General features: G+C 42.4%; 1 protein-coding gene across 2 annotated transcripts in view; it reads left to right on the forward strand.

The window, feature by feature from the left end:
• The window catches only part of AP4S1 (adaptor related protein complex 4 subunit sigma 1), a 66,797-nt gene that overhangs the window by 40,958 nt on the left and 11,840 nt on the right, over positions 1 to 13,999 (forward strand). The window contains exons 4-5 of one of the 2 annotated variants that reach the window (XM_054448294.2): positions 2,678 to 2,746; positions 10,377 to 10,448. In XM_054448294.2, the coding sequence (XP_054304269.1) occupies positions 2,678 to 2,746; positions 10,377 to 10,448 (141 nt within the window). The remainder of the gene's footprint in view (positions 1 to 2,677; positions 2,747 to 10,376; positions 10,449 to 13,999) is intronic. The other variant, XM_063651500.1, reaches the window with a different exon arrangement.

Genomic DNA, 13,999 nt, shown 5'->3' on the forward strand with positions numbered 1-13,999 from the left:
CACTGAAACCTCCACCTCCCAGGTTGAAGCGATTCCCCTGCCTCAGCCTCCCAAGTAGCTGGGATTATGGGCACGTGCCACCACACCCGGCTAATTTTTTGTATTTAGTAGAGATGGGGTTTCACCGTGTTAGCCAAGATGGTCTCAATCTCCTGACCTCATGATCCGCCTGCCTCAGACTCCCAATTTATTTTTATTTTTATTTTTTTAAGAGACAGGCTAGAGTGCAATGGCACAGTCATAGCTCACTGCAGCCTTGAATTCCTGGGTTCAAGCAATCTTCCCATCTCAGCCACCTGACTAGCTGGGACTGCAGGCTCACCCTCCCAAGCCCAGCTTATTTTTTTGCTTTTATTTTTTTATTTTTTATTTTTTTTGTATTTTTAGTAGAGACGGGGTTTCACCATGTTAGCCAGGATGGTCTCGATCCCCTGACCTCGTGATCTGCCCGCCTCGGCCTCCCAAAGTGCTGGGATTACAGGCGTGAGCCACTGTGCCCGGCACTTTTATTTTTTTTTAGTGATGGGATCTCACTGTATTGCCCAGGTTGGCCTAGAACTCCTGACTTCGAGCGATCTTCCTGGCTTAGCCTCCCAAGTAGCTGGGAATACAGGCACAAGCCACTGTGCCTGGCTAGGATCTTGGTTTCTAGCAAGGATGAGGAAAGCTGTGTGGAAGAGAAATATCTAGGATGTTTCTTGGATTAGATCAGGAGCTTGCAAAGTAGAGAAGCCCCAAACCACAGAATGCCTTTTTCTGTTGTAAGCAATGCCAGTGCCCTGCCCTTGTTCTCTTGAACAATGAAGCAGGTCAGATAAGTATAGAGGCCAGCTGATTTTGGCATTAAACATGGGCTGATATATCAAAAGCCAGAGAAAACTATAAAGATGATTGTATGGTGATTACATCACCTCAAATTTATTTAGTTCACCCCTTCACAAATGCCACTCCCAAATCAATAGCACTTATGGCCATGGAATCCCTGAAAGGATGTTTTAGATCTAACTGAAATATTGATTGGTTGTTTTTTATCCATGAACCAAACTTTGAAGTGGTTTTCCCATCTTCACAGATAGAAAAATGATGGTATGAAGAGCCTGAAAAATTGTTTAAGCCAATTTGTGGTAAAGTCAGGAAATAGATCTAAGAACTCCAAATGCTAGACACTAAGATTGTAATCTGGCTAGATTCATCATAGACTTCAAAAAAAAGAAAAAAAAGATTGTTTTGGAGACGGAGTCTCACCCTGTCACCAGGCTGGAGTGCAATGACATGATGTCGGCTCACTGCAACCCCTGCCTCCTGGGTTCAAGCGATTCTCCTGCCTCAGCCTCCTGAGTAGCTAGGACTGCAGGCACCCGCCATCATGCCTAGCTAATTTTTGTATTCTTAGTAGAGACAGGGTTTCACCTTTTAGCCAGGATGGTCTCGATCTCTTGACCTCATAATCCACCTGCCTCAGCTTCCCAAAGTGCTGGGATTACAGGCGTGAGCCACCGCACGTGGCCTAAATTTTTGAAGACATGGTCTCTCTCTGTCACCCAGGCTAGAATGCAGTGGCACCTTCACATCTCACTGCAGCCTTGACCTCCTGGCCTGAAGTGATCCTTCCACCTCAGCCTCACGATCCTGAGTACCTAAGACTACAGGTGCACACCAAGATACCTGGATATTTTTACTTTTATTTATTTGATTTTTTTTTTGGGGGGGGGGGACGGAGTCTCGCTATGTCACTCAGGTTGGAGTACAGTGGCACGATCTTGGCTCACTTCAATCTCAGCCTCCCAGGTTCACGTGATCCTCCTGGGTTCAAGCAATTCTCCTGCCTCAGCCTCCCACGTAGCTGGGATTACAAACGTGTGCCACCATGCCCAGCTAATTTTTGTATTTTTAGTAGAGATGAGGTTTCACTATGTTGGCCAGGCTGGTCTCGAGCTCCTGACCTCAAGTGATCTACCCATCTCGGCCTCCCAAAGTGCTGGGATTACAGGCATGAGCCATTATGCCCAGCCTATTTTTTTATTTTTTGTAGAGAAGAGGTCTCATTATGTTGCTGAGGCTGGTCTTCAACTCCTGGGCTCAAGTGATCCTCCCACCTCGGCCTCCCAAAGTGGTGGGGATTACAGGTATGAGCCATCACACATGGCCTTTTTGTTTTTTAAGACAGGACCTCGCTCTGTTTCCCAGGCTGGAGTACAGTGGTGCCATCATAGCTCACTGCAGCCTGGAACTCCTGGGGTCAAGCCATCCTCCTGCCTCAGTCTCGCAAGTAGCTGAGACTACAGGCATGCACCACCACACCTGGCTAGTTTTTAAGTTTTTTGTGGAGACAGAGTCTCACTGTATTGCCTAGGCTGGTCCTGAACTCCTGGCCCCAAGCCATCCTCTCACCCTGGCCTCCCAAAGTGCTAGGATTACAGATATGAACGATGACATCTGGCCAAAAAAAAAATCCTAGAGGTTAAGGTTTATCTACATTTCCCCTATTGATAAGCATCTTTTAAACAAGTGAGTGATAGAACTGTTCTGAATATTTGTCAGTGGGAGGCTACTTTCCTCACATTATCGGTTCACCAAGCCACATGCTCTAAAACCTGGAAGCTGACTGGGAAGTTCTATGTCTGGTTTACATGAGAGCGACACTAAAATTGATCGTACCTTTCTTCTTTTATTTTAGAACGAGATGGCTATTTATGAATTCATTCATAACTTTGTGGAAGTTTTGGATGAGTATTTCAGCCGAGTGGTAAGTCTAATGGCTAAAAAATGGTTTACTTCCTCAACCCAGTTTCCCAGAAATTGAGTCTCTTTGGATCTATATCAAGAACATGTGTTAATACAGAGTTTTAATAAGTAAAAGTTAAAACTTAAGTGATGCCAAATTTTCTTTATCTTTCCTTCTGGTTTATCCAAAGTGTTACAAGCCTATACATGCCTGAGATCTTTATAAAGAACAGGAAAAAAAAAAAAAAAAACCTCTTATAGCTGGGCGTGGTGGCTCACACCTGTAATCCCAGGACTTTGGGAGGGTAAGGCAGACAGATCACGAGGTCAGGAGATCGAGACCATCCTGGCTAACATGTGAAACCCAGTCTCTACTAAAAATACAAAAAATTATTTGGGCATGGTGGCGGGCGCCTGTGGTCCCAGCTACTCCGGAGGCTGAGGCAGGAGAATGGCATGAACCCGGGAGGTGGAGCTTGCAGTGAGCCGAGATCACGCCACTGCTCTCCAGCCTGGGCAACAGAGCGAGACTCTGTCTCAGAAAAAAAAAAAAAAAAAAAACCCTCTTATTTGTTTTCTCCCAATTATGAGCTTTTGCTATCTGACTTGCCCCCTCTTTTCTTCTTCCCTCTGCTTTCTTTTTTTATTTTTTATTATTTATTTATTTATTTATTTTTTGAGACAGAGTTTCGCTCTTGTTGCCCAGGCTGGAGTGCAGTGGCGTGATCTCGGATCACTGCAACCTCCGCCTCCAGGGTTCAAGCGATTCTCCTGCCTCAGCCTCCGGAGTAGCTGGGATTACAGGCACGTGCCACCACGCCCAGCTAATTTCGTATTTTTAGTAGAGATGGGATTTCTCCATGTTGGTCAGGCAGGACTCAAACTCCCCACCTCAGGTGATCCGCCCGCCCACCTCAGCCTCCCAAAGTGCTGGGATTACAGGCGTGAGCCACCACGCCCAGCCCCCTCTGCCTTATTTCCTAAGACACCAGAACACTTTTCGCCTCAAGAATCATTCCCATCCAAACCCTTGTTTTGAGGGTCAAAAGTCAATTCTCCTTAGAGAATATGTGAGCTCCTTTCCAAAAATCTTTTTAAAGCCATTTTAATAGCTATATTGAAATATATTTTATGTATAATACAGTTCACCCATTTAAAGTGTGTAATTGGCCGGGTGTGGTGGCTCATGCCTGTAATCCCAGCACTTTGGGAGGCCAAGGCAGGTAGATCACAAGGTCAGGAGTTGAAGACCAGGCTGGCCAGAATGGTGAAACCCTGTCTCTACTAAAAATACAAAAAATTAGTTGGGCATGGTGGCACCTGCCTGTAATCCCAGCTACTTGGAAGGCTGAGGCAGAGAATAGCTTGAACCCAGGAGGCAGAGGTTGCAGTGAGCCAACATCCCACCACTGCACTCCAGCCTTGGTGACAGGGCGAGACTCTGTCTCAAATAAATAAATAAATAAAATAAGCTGGGCGTGGTGGCTGACGCCTGTAATCTCAGCACTTTGAGAGGCCGAGGCAGGCGGATCACGAGGTCAGGAGATCGAGACCATCCTGGCTAACACGGTGAAACCCTGTCTCCATCCTGGCTAATACAGTGAAACCCTGTCTCTACTACCCATACAAAAAGTTAGCCGGGCGTGGTGGCGGGCGCCTGTAGTCCCAGCTACTCAGGAGGCTGAGGCAGGAGAATGGCGTGAACCTGGGAGGCAGAGCTTGCAGTGAGCTGAGGTCACGCCACTGCACTCCAGCCTGGGCGATAGAGCAAGACTCCGTCTCAAATAAATAAATAAATAAAATAAAGTGTATAATTAAGCTGGGTGTGGAGGCAAGCACCTGTAGTGACAGATACTCAGGAGGATGAGGTGGGAAGATTTTAGGAAATTTCATCACCTGACAAAGAAATGTACCCATTAGCATTTCCCCCTCATTATTCCCTTCCACCCACACCAGGTAACCAGTGATCTATCTTTTTTTCTTGGTAAGTTTTTTATTTTTATTTTTTATATTGATACATAAGAGATATAGATATTTTCAGGATACTTGTGATAATTTGATACATTCATATAATGTATAAAAACCAAATCAGGATAATTAGGATCTCTGTCACCTTAAATATTTATATTTTCTTTATGCTAGGAACATTTGAATTATTCTCTTAGCTATTTTGAAATATACAATAGATTATTATTAACCATAGTCACCCTACTGATTTATCAAACACTAGGTCTTATTTCTTCTATCTAATTGCATATTTGCACCCATTAATCTACTCTCTTCATTTCCTCTTTTCCTCTTCCTTTGCCAGCTTTTGGTAACCACCAATTTACTGTCTATCTTCATGATATCTCCTTTTTTACTTCCACATGAATGAGAACATGTGATATTTGTCTTTCGGTGCCTGGTTTATTTCACTTAACATAATGACCTTCAGTTCCATACATGTTTCTGCAAATGATAGGGTTTTGTTCTTTTTTATGGCTGAATAGTATTCCATTGTGTATATATACCATATTTTCTTTATCCATTCATCCATTGATGGGTGCTTTGGTTGATTCCATATTTTGGCTATTGTGAACAGTGCTACAATAAACATTGGACTGCAGACATCTCTTAATGTATTGATTTCCTTTCTTTTGGATATATACCTAATCTACTTTCTGTCTCTATAGATTTGTCTGTTCTAGATATTTCATATAAATAGAATTGTACAACATGTGATTTTTGTGTGACTGGCTTCTTTCATTGAGTTAGTGTTTTCAAGATCCATCCATGTTATAGCATATATCAATACTTCTTTCCTTTTTCTTGCCAGATGATATTCCATTGTATGGATGGATATACCAAAAATTTTTTTTTTTTTGAGACGGAGTTTCACTCTTGTTGCCCAGGCTGGAGTGCAATGGCGCACTCTCGGCTCACCACAACCTCCACCTCCCAGGTTCAAGCAATTCTCCTGCCTCAGCCTCTCGAGTAGCTGGGATTACAGGCATGCTCCACCACGCCCAGCTAATTTTGTATTTTTAGTAGAGACGGGGTTTCTCCATGTTGAGGCTGGTCTCAAACTCCTGACCTCAGGTGATCCGCCCGCCTCAGCCTCCCAAAGTGCTGGGATTACAGGCGTGAGCTGTTGCGCCTGGCCGGATATACCAAATTTTTTTATCCATTCATCAGTTGATGGACATTTGAGTTATTTCCAATTTTTGGCTATTGTAAATAATGCTTATATGAACATTCATGGATGTGTTTTTGCATAGAACCATGCTTTCAGTTCTCTTGGACTACCTAGGAGCAGAATGTGGTAACTCCATGTTTAACATTTTGATGAACTGCCAAACTGTTTTCCAAAGTGTTGGTGTGATTCAAATTGCCATCAGGAGTGCATGAGGGTTTCAATTTCTCCACATCCTCACCAAAACTTGTTATTATCTGTCTTTTATGTGATAGCCATCCCAGTAAATGTAAAGTGGTGTAGAGGCTAATGAATTGTAGTTGTCATTTGTGTTTCACTAATGGATAAAGATGTTGAGCATCTTTTCATATGTTTATTAGCCATATGTCTATCTTCTTGGGAGAAATGTCTGCTCAAATCCTTTGCCCATTTTTACATTGCATTATTTGTTATCTTATTGTTGAGTTGCAGGAGTTCTTTATATATTCTGAATACAAGTCCCTTATCAGATATATGATTTGAAAATATTTTCTCCCATTCATTTGTAGATATTCAATTGTTCCAACATCATTTGTTCAAAAGACTGTTCTTTTCCCCCAATGAATTGTCTTGGCCCCCTTATCAGTAAATCAATTGGCCATAAATGTAAGTGTAAATAAACACTTCTGGCCTCTCACTTTTGTTCCATTGATCTCTGTGTCTAGCCTTACATCAGTAGCACACTCTTTTGATTTCTGTAGCTTTGTAGTAAGTTTGAAACTCACCAGTCTTTTAAAAAAGAATCAGTGAAGATGTTTTACTTTGCTACCATAGGCCTTCCTGAGCTTTAGTTAGACATTCTTGAGAAGTAGAAGCGGCACAAGCTTATCTTTTTATTTTTATTTTTTTTGAGACGGAGTTTTGCTCTTGTTACCCAGGTTGGAGTACAATGGCGTGATCTCGGCTCACCACAACCTCCGCCTCCCAGGTTCAAGCGATTCTCATGCCTCAGCCTCCCAAGTAGCTGGGATTACAGGCATGCACCACCATGCCCAGCTAATTTTTGTATTATTAGTAGAGACAGGGTTTCTACTTTTTCCATGTTGGTCAGGCTGGTCTCGAACTCCCAACCTCAGGTGATCCACCTGCCTCAGCCTCCCAAAGTGCTGGGATTACAGGCGTGAGCCACCACACCTGGCCAGCACAAGCTTATTTTATAAAGTTGTTTTATTTCATTTCGCGTTTAAATAAAAACAATTAAGGAATTTTTCCAAGCTTCTTCCTGAGGCAGTGAGCAGAATGTGCTCCATAATTAGTAATACTGTGTGCACTAAAACCCAGAAAGGGTAAAACTCCGATTAGGAAGTTATGTCTTCAGCCCACCTCCTAATGCCAGAAGTGAGGTTTGGCAAACTCCTTCTTCATGGGACAGTCAGCTAGCCTGTCTTCATTGTCTTAGTGCAGCAGTTCTCAAAGTCTGATTCCTGGACCATTAGCATAAGTTGAGAACTTGTTAGAAATACAAATTCTGGGCTCCACCCCAGACCGTTGCATCAGAAGCTGTAGGTTGAGGCCCAGAAATCTGTTTTAAGAAGCCTTCCAGGTGATTCCAGGTGATTCTGGTACATGCTTAATTTTGGTAATCATTGCCTTAGTGCATGAGGCTTGCTGTCAGCGGTTTTTGTTTTTTTTCTTTTTTCTTTTTTTTTGAGATGGAGTCTCGCTCTGTCACCAGGCCGGAGTGCAGTGGCACGATCTCGGCTCACTGCAACCTCCGACTCCCTGGTTCAAGCAATTCGCCCGCCTCAGCCTCCCGAGTAGCTGGGATGACAGGCACATGCCACCACACCCAGCTAATTGTTGTATTTTTAGTAGAGTTGGGGTTTCACCGTGTTGGCCAGGATGGTCTCGATTTCCTGACCTCTTGATCCACCTGCCTCGGCCTCCTAAAGTGTTGGGATTACAGGCGTGAGCCACCGCGCCCGGCCGCTCTCAGCCTTTTCTTGATTCAAGAGTTGGTGTTGGGAACATGCCTAGTGGTCTGTGATGTGGTAATGCATCTAGCCAGGAAGGGGTTGGTGCCTTCCAAAGCTGAAAGAGATCAAGAGGTGGTCATTCCGGAGACTGGCCTTGGGGACAGAGGACATGGAGACTGGCTTTAAAATCTATCTCTGTATTGATTGCTTGGCAAGAGGACCATAGACCAGCACTGTTCAGTAAAACTTTCTGCAGAGATAGGAATGTTCTGTACCTGTGCCATCCAATACAGTAGGCATTAGCCAGATGTGGCTCTTGAGCACTTGAAATGCAGTTAGTATAACTGAGGAAACGAAGTTTTAATTTTACTTAATTTAAATGTCCACATGAGGCTGGTGTTTACCATATTGGGCAGCGTAGCTCTAGCTTCTTACCTTGTGATGACCACTCTCTTGTTTAGACGGACTAGTTGCAAGTCAGGGTCTCTGATCAGAGCTGACCATGATTAGCCATTTCAAGGTGACACCCACCAAGAAGAATATAATTTCCCAAAATAAAAATGTTCTAAACCTAGGAGAATAAAAAGTGGGTACAAGTACTATCATTGCTAAGGTTTAAAAAATTACTATTATTATATTCAGTAACTGAGAATAAATAGCATATTGCTGAATTATAGGTATAATTTTAGGGAGAGTCAGTGACCACATAAACCACAAAAGTAAAGATTAGAATTTAATTTCAGCCAGGTGATTATGCAGGACTTGGATGGTAGGTACTAAGGGACGACTTGGCTTAGGATCAAACCATAGCAAAAAGAAGAGGAAGAGGGAAAAGAGCACTATGGGAAAGAAAATAGGATCTGTCCCCCTCACAGAGACGGCCTTGTCATGTAAGATTTATTTTTAGGTTTGTGAATTTTAAACATTCTTTCTGTGGCTATTTTTAATCTTCAAGAATTTCCAAATCTTAAATTTGGAGATCAGTCTCATGCTGTCTGGGGCTGAGAGACGCATCTCAGCATCACATTTTTAAAACAAAAAACCAACCCAGTTAGCTTCAAAGGAGGCAGCTTTGCCAGAGGTGAGGGTTGTTGCTGTTGAAGAAGTGATATCGGAATTTTCAGTGCTGCATTTGACAAACCTTAAGTCCTTTCATATTTGAACTTAATTCTCTTTGCTTTTTTCTTCCTCCATACTTTTTTCACTGCATAAATATCTATTTTATTTACAAAATTTTAAAACATATAAGCAAAGAGAAAGAGGAAAGTGAATACATGTAGTTATGCATTTGTCTAAACCCATAGAATGTGCAACTGCAGAGTGAACCCGAATGTAAACTGTGGAATTTGGGTGAGAATGATGCAGGTGGGGAATGCTGATCATGGGAGGAGGCTGCACATTCGGAGGGACACGGGGCATGGGATATCTGCATACCTCCCCCTCAATTTTGCTGTGAACCTAAAACTGCTCTTTAAAAAGTAATGTATTTTTTGGCCAGGCATGATGGCTCACACCTGTAATCCCAGCACTTTGGGAGGCTGAGGCAGGTGGATGGCTTGAGCTCAGGAGTTCAAGACCAGTCTGGGCAACATGGCAAAACCCCCGTCTCTACAAAAAATACAAAAATTAGCCAGCTGTGGTGGTGCACACCTCTAGTCCCAGCTACTTGGGAGGCAGAGGTGGGAGGATCACTTGAACCCAGGAAGCGGAGGTTGTAATGAACCAAGATCATGCCACTGCACTCCAGCCTGGGCGACAGACTGACTCAAAATAAATAAATACTTTCTTGAAATAAATAAATAAAATAGATTTTTTTAAGTGAGAAGAAGATCATCAGTAAGCCCATCAGTTACTGATAACTGCTGTTAGGTAAATTTCCGTTTAGACTTTCTATGTCTGTCTGTAGCTATATAACCATATATACCTTGACCTTTACACATACATACATAGGATAATACTATGTATACATTTTGTAACTTTTTTTAACAATATGTGAGTACTTACATGTCTACATCATCATTTGTGGATATGCTACGGTTTACTTAATTAGTTCCCCTCCTTGATAGATATTTAGGTTATTATCCATAATTTGCTGTTACAAACACCATTACCCTGAATATCCTGTCATATATCATTGTGCCATTGTCTAATTTTTTCCTTAGGATAAACTCCTAGAAGTAACGTCAGTGGATTCAAAGGGTGTGGCACATTGTTAAGATCTCTGATACACACATCAAATTACCTACATCTGTAAAGGCTGAGTTAGTTTCTTTTTCCCTCTGCTTTCTAAAGATGAATCGTACTGGCCTGTAAAATTCCTTTGAACTACAGCCTATATTTAAAAAAATTATAGTCCCAAACTCAGGGCCTTGGCAGAGTCAGACTGCTGTGGCCACCAAGCCCAGAAGCAGGTAGGAGAGGCCGCTTCTATGAACGCGGAAGCCTCTTCAGTCTGACTCTGCTAAGAGCAACGGTCCCCAGTGTCTTTGTTCTAACCCTTGCACTCTTTTTCTCTCTTCCAGAGTGAATTAGATGTATCCTTTTTCAATACTGTTTTCCATGGTACTTGGCAAACGCACTCTGGTCCTTATCAGGTAAGTGCCACGGGGCAGGAAAACTATTCAGCAGAGTCCAGAGTGTTCATCACCAACAACTATGACAAGACAGCCAGAGGTATGGGTGTTCTGCAGAACTCCTCCCCCACTTCGTCACCCTTCAACAAGACGATTCTTTTTTTTTTCTTTTTGAGATGGAGTTTCGCTCTTCTTGCCCAGGCTGAAGTGCAGTGGTGTAATCTCTGCTCACTGCAACTTCCACCTCACTGCAACCTCTGCCTCTTGGGTTCAAGTATTCTCCTGCCTCAGCCTCCTGAGGCATTACGGGCACCCACCACCACGCCCAGCTAATGTTTTTATTTTTAGTAGAGACGGGGTTTCACCATGTTGGCCAGGCTGGTCTTGAACTCCTGGCCTCAGGTGATCCACCCACCTCGGCCTCCCAAAGTGCTGGGATTACAGGCGTGGACCACTGTGCCTGGCAAGATGATTCTTAAGATTTTTTTTTTTTTTCCAGGCAGGATAGCGCTATCAGTAGTTAATAGTTACTATTTATTAATTTAATTTCCTTTAAGCATATGGAATAGGCATTTTCAAAATTTAAATAACACAGCCAAAAAAGTGTTTAGTCCTCCTCCAGAAACTGGATTTCCAGGGTTCCAGGTATAAATCTCTAGAAATGCCCCACATGACCAGATAAGGCCTTCAGTGTTGATAAACTGGAAGGTTAAAGAAATTGCCTGGCTTGTATTCATTGCTATCAAATGTATTCATTTCCTTGATAGCAGAGAAAGTTCTCCTTTTCTCCTTTTCTTCTGTCTCTTTTAAATCACAATATCCAAGAGCCCTCAAAACAAGCATAATTTGGTTAGAATACTGCAGGCCCACAGATTTTGGCAGGAGCCCTCTAGGCTTTGTGCGAGTGTTTGGGAGGCAAGTTAACTTTTAAGTTTATGTTTTACTTCAAAAATCTACCTACCACTTGAGTCCTTTAAGAACACATCAAGTTTGAATATAAAATAGTATATTAATTATAACAAATGTTTCTATATAAATATATATTAGAATATAACAACTATATATGAATTATAACAATATGTGTATATATACATACATGTATTCGTATGTGTGTGTATATGTGTGTGTGTACATGCACAAACACACAGGCATTTTTCCACATTTTGCCAGAAATATTAAGTGGATGCAAAACTACTGGTTCTGGGTGTAGTGTCTGACGTGTATATATATGATATATATGATATATATATATATTTTTTGTAGAGACGGGGTTTCACCATGTTAGCGAGGTTGGTTTTGAACTCCTGACCTCGGATGATCCGCCCGCCTCGGCCTCCCAAAGTGCTGGGATTACAGGCGTGAGCCACCACGTCCGGCCTGATTTATAAATTTATATATGCACTTATATAAATGCCCAGAACCAGTATGTTTGCATCCACTTAATATTTCTGGGGAAATGGCTATTTACTTGTTATTACTGATAGGAAATGTCACTGTATTGATAAAATTCATTTTGTGCCCTGAATTTGGAAGCCTCTGTGAAGTAACTGGGAAAATCTGAGTGCCCTCTAGTGGTGAGTGACCCAAATCTATGATCCCTGTGACCTAGAAGGGACTATAGATCCCTTTGTAGGTTTCAGCATGCTGAATAAAAATATACCGTGATATACAGACCACGTTGTATATTATGGTGTGTTTTCATTCAGCATGGTCTGTATATTACAGTATATTTTTATTCAACATGTAATATTCTATCTGAATTAAACCATTCAAAGCAATTCAAAGTAAATCTCTTCCTGCTTGAACAAGGTACAAGTAGACAGAAAGCTTTTTCATTTAAACAGTCGTCAGGGAGATAGCAAGGGCTAAAAGACACTTCACTGGGAATAGAGAACTCAGTTTCCACTTTTGGTCTTGCCACTGACTAGCCGTGTGTATTGGACAAGACACATAACCCTCTCGTCTTAAAATGAGAGAATTAAGACTAGAAGAACTTTTAACACCTGATCAGCCTTAATAGTTGATGTTGCCACAACTTTAGGTAACTAAGCTGAGTTACCTTCCATCTAAAACAGGAAGAGAGTCTTACAAGACTAGATATTGAGAGAGTTAACGTGAATCAGAGGTGAAGGGATATGTATTATAGTTGGATGAGTTGTGTTGATGTGTCGTATGTTTACTAGATGTTTAGTAGAAATAAAGATGGGTATACTTGTCTTTGTAGCCTTCTGGTGTGTAGTATAGGTCTGTGTGATGAGCTCCAGCATTCTTGTTTGAATTAAAATTTTACGCCAAGATACACAATTTTCCCTTCATTTTACCTGGTTTCATTTTCACCCTCTCTTCCCTTCTAACCAAGTTATATATATTTACTGTCCTTAGGAATTACTTAGGCATATCCATCTGGCAAATTAGGAATTTTATATCATTTAGAGAAGAGAACTAAGTCTCTCTAGACCTGGAAGTTTACGTCTTTGCTCCAGGTTTGATCTCACTTGTACTTCCAGTGGTCTAAAAGTAGAGCAGGCAGCAGAGAAGGGCATGAGCCACCTCTTTTCTGTTGACACTCTTTTTTTTTTTGAGACAAGTTCTCGCTCTGTCACCCAGGCTGGAGTGCAGTGGTGTGATCATGGCTCACTACACCCTGGATCTCCTGGGCTCAAGTGATCCTCCCACCTCAGCCTCCCAAGTAGCTGGGACTACAGGTATGCAACACCATGCCTGGCTAATTTTTTAAATTTATTTTTTGTGGAGATGGGGTCTCACTTTGTTGCACAGGCTGGTCTGAAACTTCTGGACTCGAGCAAGCGTCCTGCCTTGGCCTCCCAAAGTGTTGACGTTCTTAAAAGGTTACTACCCTTAGCCATCTGAAAAATATTGAATTAAAAATCCCTGACTCTCCTCTGCTTCATACATAGTCCTTTTAAACCATCACATGTCCAAGAAGGACCTCTGCAGACTAGTTACACAGGAGAAAGACAAGGGGACCTTGTCGAGGCTCAGCTGCAGTTCCTGCTCCATCTGGGGAGGGGCGTAGACATTCTGCATCACTGTGTGGTAGCATGTAGCCAGGCACCTACTGGAGCAGCTAGCACTGCTTATATCCGCTCTGCCAGGAAAGCTCCCTTAGGCCTTAAAAGGTTGAAAACAAGCAACTGCTATAATGGCAACCTGGATTTGGTCCTTCCACCACTAACAATACATAATCTTGTTTGTGTTTGCTCAGGCTTAAGAAAGCCCTCCTTGTCAGCCCACATGGGACAGACGTGAGTTAAAGCTTGGTTTTGGTACAGGAGAAAGAAGTCAAAACCTGATCAATTCCCAGGAAGGCCCCTGTCTTTTTCTCCAGAGGCTTTTCCCCCTGATTTTTTAAGGCTAGGGAAGTTTCTGAGAACCTGTACAGTCAGACTTGGAGAAATACAGTGCACCATTTACATTTCTCCCTAGTATGGACTTGTTCTACTTCTAGTAAGACTGACATCACAGAGCAAGACAGATTGGATTTTAAAAAGAAAGGGCCTAAGCATAAGAAATCAGGACAGAAACTCTGGCTTGTTGAAAAGTCTTCCAGT

This window comes from Pongo pygmaeus, chromosome 15, assembly GCF_028885625.2.
Source record: "Pongo pygmaeus isolate AG05252 chromosome 15, NHGRI_mPonPyg2-v2.0_pri, whole genome shotgun sequence".
In the NCBI taxonomy this organism is placed as follows: domain Eukaryota; kingdom Metazoa; phylum Chordata; class Mammalia; order Primates; family Hominidae; genus Pongo; species Pongo pygmaeus.